Source organism: Penaeus japonicus, unplaced genomic scaffold, assembly GCF_977035675.1.
Source record: "Penaeus japonicus unplaced genomic scaffold, GWHDUDI00000001_assembly GWHDUDI00000036, whole genome shotgun sequence".
Classification (NCBI taxonomy): domain Eukaryota; kingdom Metazoa; phylum Arthropoda; class Malacostraca; order Decapoda; family Penaeidae; genus Penaeus; species Penaeus japonicus.
The window spans coordinates 7,188,643-7,192,343 of NW_028234438.1; the positions used below are offsets into that span (position 1 = coordinate 7,188,643).

Consider the following 3,701-nt stretch of genomic DNA (forward strand, 5'->3'; position numbering starts at 1 on the left):
AATGAAATCATCACATGAAAACCCTTCCCTCAAGTACCATCATCTCTTACGGGTTTAGGAATTTGATGTTTGATATGTTCTATTCCGATGGAAATAGATAGCTTTGATATATAAGATTTCATGAAAAGCTCAAGCTGTTTCAGTCAAGTCAAAAACGACCAGCTTTAATTTTTTTCATTTTGTATGCCCTTGATGATACACCTGTAACTGTATTAGAATTTAATAATAATAATGTTTACGTCCTCAGGGTTGAGATTGCATTAGTCGTTTTAGAGACGAGATTTCATTGGCAGCTGTGTCGGTGGATTATCTCCGATTCATAATACATGATATTGCTTGGACTAAGGGCAGTGCTGAACCATAAATACACTACATTTTCCATCTTTAAAAATCCTTTAAGGTGGGTTATATAATATTAGTTAACAGCATAGTTTTTAGCTTGAAATACTGTTATAGTCCAGTATCTGAATATCAAAAAATCTAGTTAAAAAATCTAATTTCATTGCATTGCAACCATTCACTTAACCACGCTTTCTCCTTCCCTGCATGCCAACTCCACCTCACGTAATCAAATGAAAGTGACGTACTTAGATACCCATTCTTTCGTGTATATAAATATCTGACACATCTTATAGGATAATACTGTATGTAAGTTGAAAATAAAAAATCTTCTATAACATGTTTGCATTTATTTACTTTGAATCAACATTCTTTTCTTAATCACAAGGCAACACACAATAAAGTTAACACTGGTGAAAATCAGATCTTATCTATTTACAATGAAAATCATTCAGCAGAAATAAAAACACACTGAAAACAGCCTTTTGCATTTCTACGTGTTTATCATACACAATACATTAAAAAGGAAGCTTACAGAACAAAAATATCATAGAATATCAGTATGCACTACAAAAAAAAAAAAGAAAAAAAAAAATCAACCAAGCATTCACTGCCATAATGATTTATAACATTTAGTTTGCATTATGCATATAAAAGAAAATAATCAGGATTAAAATACAAAACATATGATCTTCAATTCAAACCAGTGACTTTAAATTCAATATATATGCCAGTCATGATCACAAATTTCATTACAAATTTATCATCTCTTCACAAATAATCTGTGGCACCTCAGTTACGTGTATTGCTGAGCAATCTGTATGTAACTGGCATTTCTTTCCATTCAATAAAAAAAAAAACACTTTAAAGTGGCACCTTCTCTGCAGTGTCAGAAACCACAAATAAATATCTTCAAAACTTCTGTCACTACTCAAAATTAAGTCACTGAGGCCTATATCATCCCCACCACGAAACCCCTGGCACTGATCAAGAAATTCTCATTCATCTGGACTAATACAATAACATAAAAAAAAAAAAAATTCTTCCAAATAGGGCCTCAAAGGTCATAGTAGTGGTAGTAATCATAACCAAAATAATCATAATAATAATTATAACATAAATAATCATAAGAGCAGCCAGTGTCTGCTAAAGAGAACCATGAAAGGAAAGCTACATAATAGCTTCTGCACCACACAAGTTGATATAGAACTATGGGTCATACTGCACACCTGAACCAGTATACAAGTACGTGATGATGCTAATCGTGCATATAATACAGTACAGGGTGATTGTACGCAAATGCTAAAGGTGTTCTCGTTTCTCCAAAGGAGTCCTAATCTGCCTTCAAAATCTCTCAAACTACCTCCTCCACTAACCGCCAAACACAGCCTGGCAAACTGTGATGGTATTTGAAGACTTACGTAAGGATCCGAGCCTCTTTGAAACCAGTCGACGGTCCTCTTGGGGTACCCTAAATGCTAGCATAGTCACCCTTCTAGAAAATGTATGATATATACACAAAGCATGCAAAACTCGAGAACATGAGATTTTGGAGGGGCATCCACTGGAGTTTTTTTTTTTTTAATTCTCTTTTGCCCCATAATGATTATAAGTGTTTACATGAATAAAAAAAAAAGCCATTTTCTTCATATGCCCTTACTGAAAAAAATATCTGAGGTATGCAACAAAAATTTCATATGAGAAGCTATACAAATTTTGGAATAACCGAGTTGATGAAAATTACATCTTATTTAAGTTATAATAAATAGATCCCTTTGGAATGTGTTGTAAATTCAAGTAAGTACCACATGGAATACCAAAATAAAGTAGACAAAATAAATATATTACATTCATGGTCAGTTTAGATTATCAACTTAAATATCAGTGACGAATAGAATGATAATAATAATAATGATAATAATAGCAATAATAATAATCATAAAAAAAAATAGTAATATAATAATAAAATGACAGAAGAGTGTCATTTATTACACCTTAAATGAAGTCATACATCAGTCTCACCTCCTTCTGACATTAGGATAGTCTATGGAATCTTACAATATATGAACTTTGCCATATGTTAAACTCTGGACATCTATACAATAAATAAATAACACTATTAACCATATATTACACTACAGTAATGTTCAACTAGAGGTCATGGAATGTGTTTAGAGTGCTACAGCATCAACTGTTTACAACACACTAGAACCAAAGTTCAAACAGTTATACACACGGTAACTGCTCTTTGCTGCTTCGTGCTGCACAAATTAAATATACAATGGTGCTGTCTTAGGTACTGTGACTGGTCCTAAATACAGGAATGCTATTGATCACTGGAATATGCTCTTGGAATGTATACAGCATCTTATATTTCCTCTTGTGAGGAGGTTCTTACCGGTTTAAAAATTACATGTATAAACAAAAATACTTTTTTTTCTTTCTTCTAAATATTCTAAGGCTGCAGTAGGATTTTTTTTTTCTGTTTACAATCAATATTTTCCTTTGTTGGGGTGAGTTAATCCTGTTTCCGGACAAAGAGAAAGAGAAATCGATATAATACAAACAATTGCCAAGCCTCTGGAAAGCCCACCCCATACAACCATCCATACTGCCAGATATGTCTATCAACCAAAAGTCACAGGGATCATAAACAAGGCTGACTTAACTAGAATATCTTTTGTTTCTTTTCTTTTTTTTCTTTTCTCTGCATTCCATTATTACATGTAAGACAAAAGCCTAAGTACAAAGGTAAACTCTCTGAAAGCCTTCAGGTTTAAGTACTTACTGCATGTTAAAATGCTATTGAGCTACAATCTGGTTTTGAAATTTTGGAAACTGTTCCAGAAAATCTTTAAACAAGTTTCAAAATCCGGCTGTTGATGGCCCTGACTCAGCATTAATCTGGAGAAAAGTTATCCCATCCTGAGTTCTGAGCCTTTTAGCACTCTCGGCCTCCAGGCAAAGCGCGGTGCCAGACTCCATCCCACTAACTTCACACACTCGCTGGGAAACCTTGTTTTGAAATTTCTCTCCCTACAACCTCAGCACCTCATACACTAATGCTGAGTTGTGCTGTAAAGGACAAAGTTAGAACCTTTATCTCTTAAACAAGTTGTTTCATTCTCATGCATGTGGGGTTGGTGACAGGGAGGTCCTTTAAACCTTCTTCAACATGATGAGGTTGAGAGACTCGGGAAGCTCAATGTCTTCCAGGTGGATACTGGAGGGGTTGAATGGGAACCGCACTGGGAAGGCAAACTTGGTGTTCATCAGTAGCGTTGCCTGAAAAAAAGGGGAATGAAAGTGTTGAATATTAGCGTGTTAAAATTAGGTGGACCCTGTAGAAAGTAATTTATGGG

General features: G+C 34.4%; 1 protein-coding gene across 15 annotated transcripts in view; it reads right to left on the reverse strand.

Moving 5' to 3' along the window:
- Positions 1-672: 672 nt before the first annotated feature.
- The window catches only part of didum (dilute class unconventional myosin), a 198,446-nt gene continuing 195,417 nt past the window's right edge, over positions 673-3,701 (reverse strand). For all 15 annotated transcript variants that reach the window (XM_086531926.1, XM_086531922.1, XM_086531920.1 and 12 more), the window contains one exon: positions 673-3,624. In XM_086531926.1, the coding sequence (XP_086388052.1) occupies positions 3,499-3,624 (126 nt within the window). In that variant the 3' untranslated portion in view covers positions 673-3,498. The remainder of the gene's footprint in view (positions 3,625-3,701) is intronic.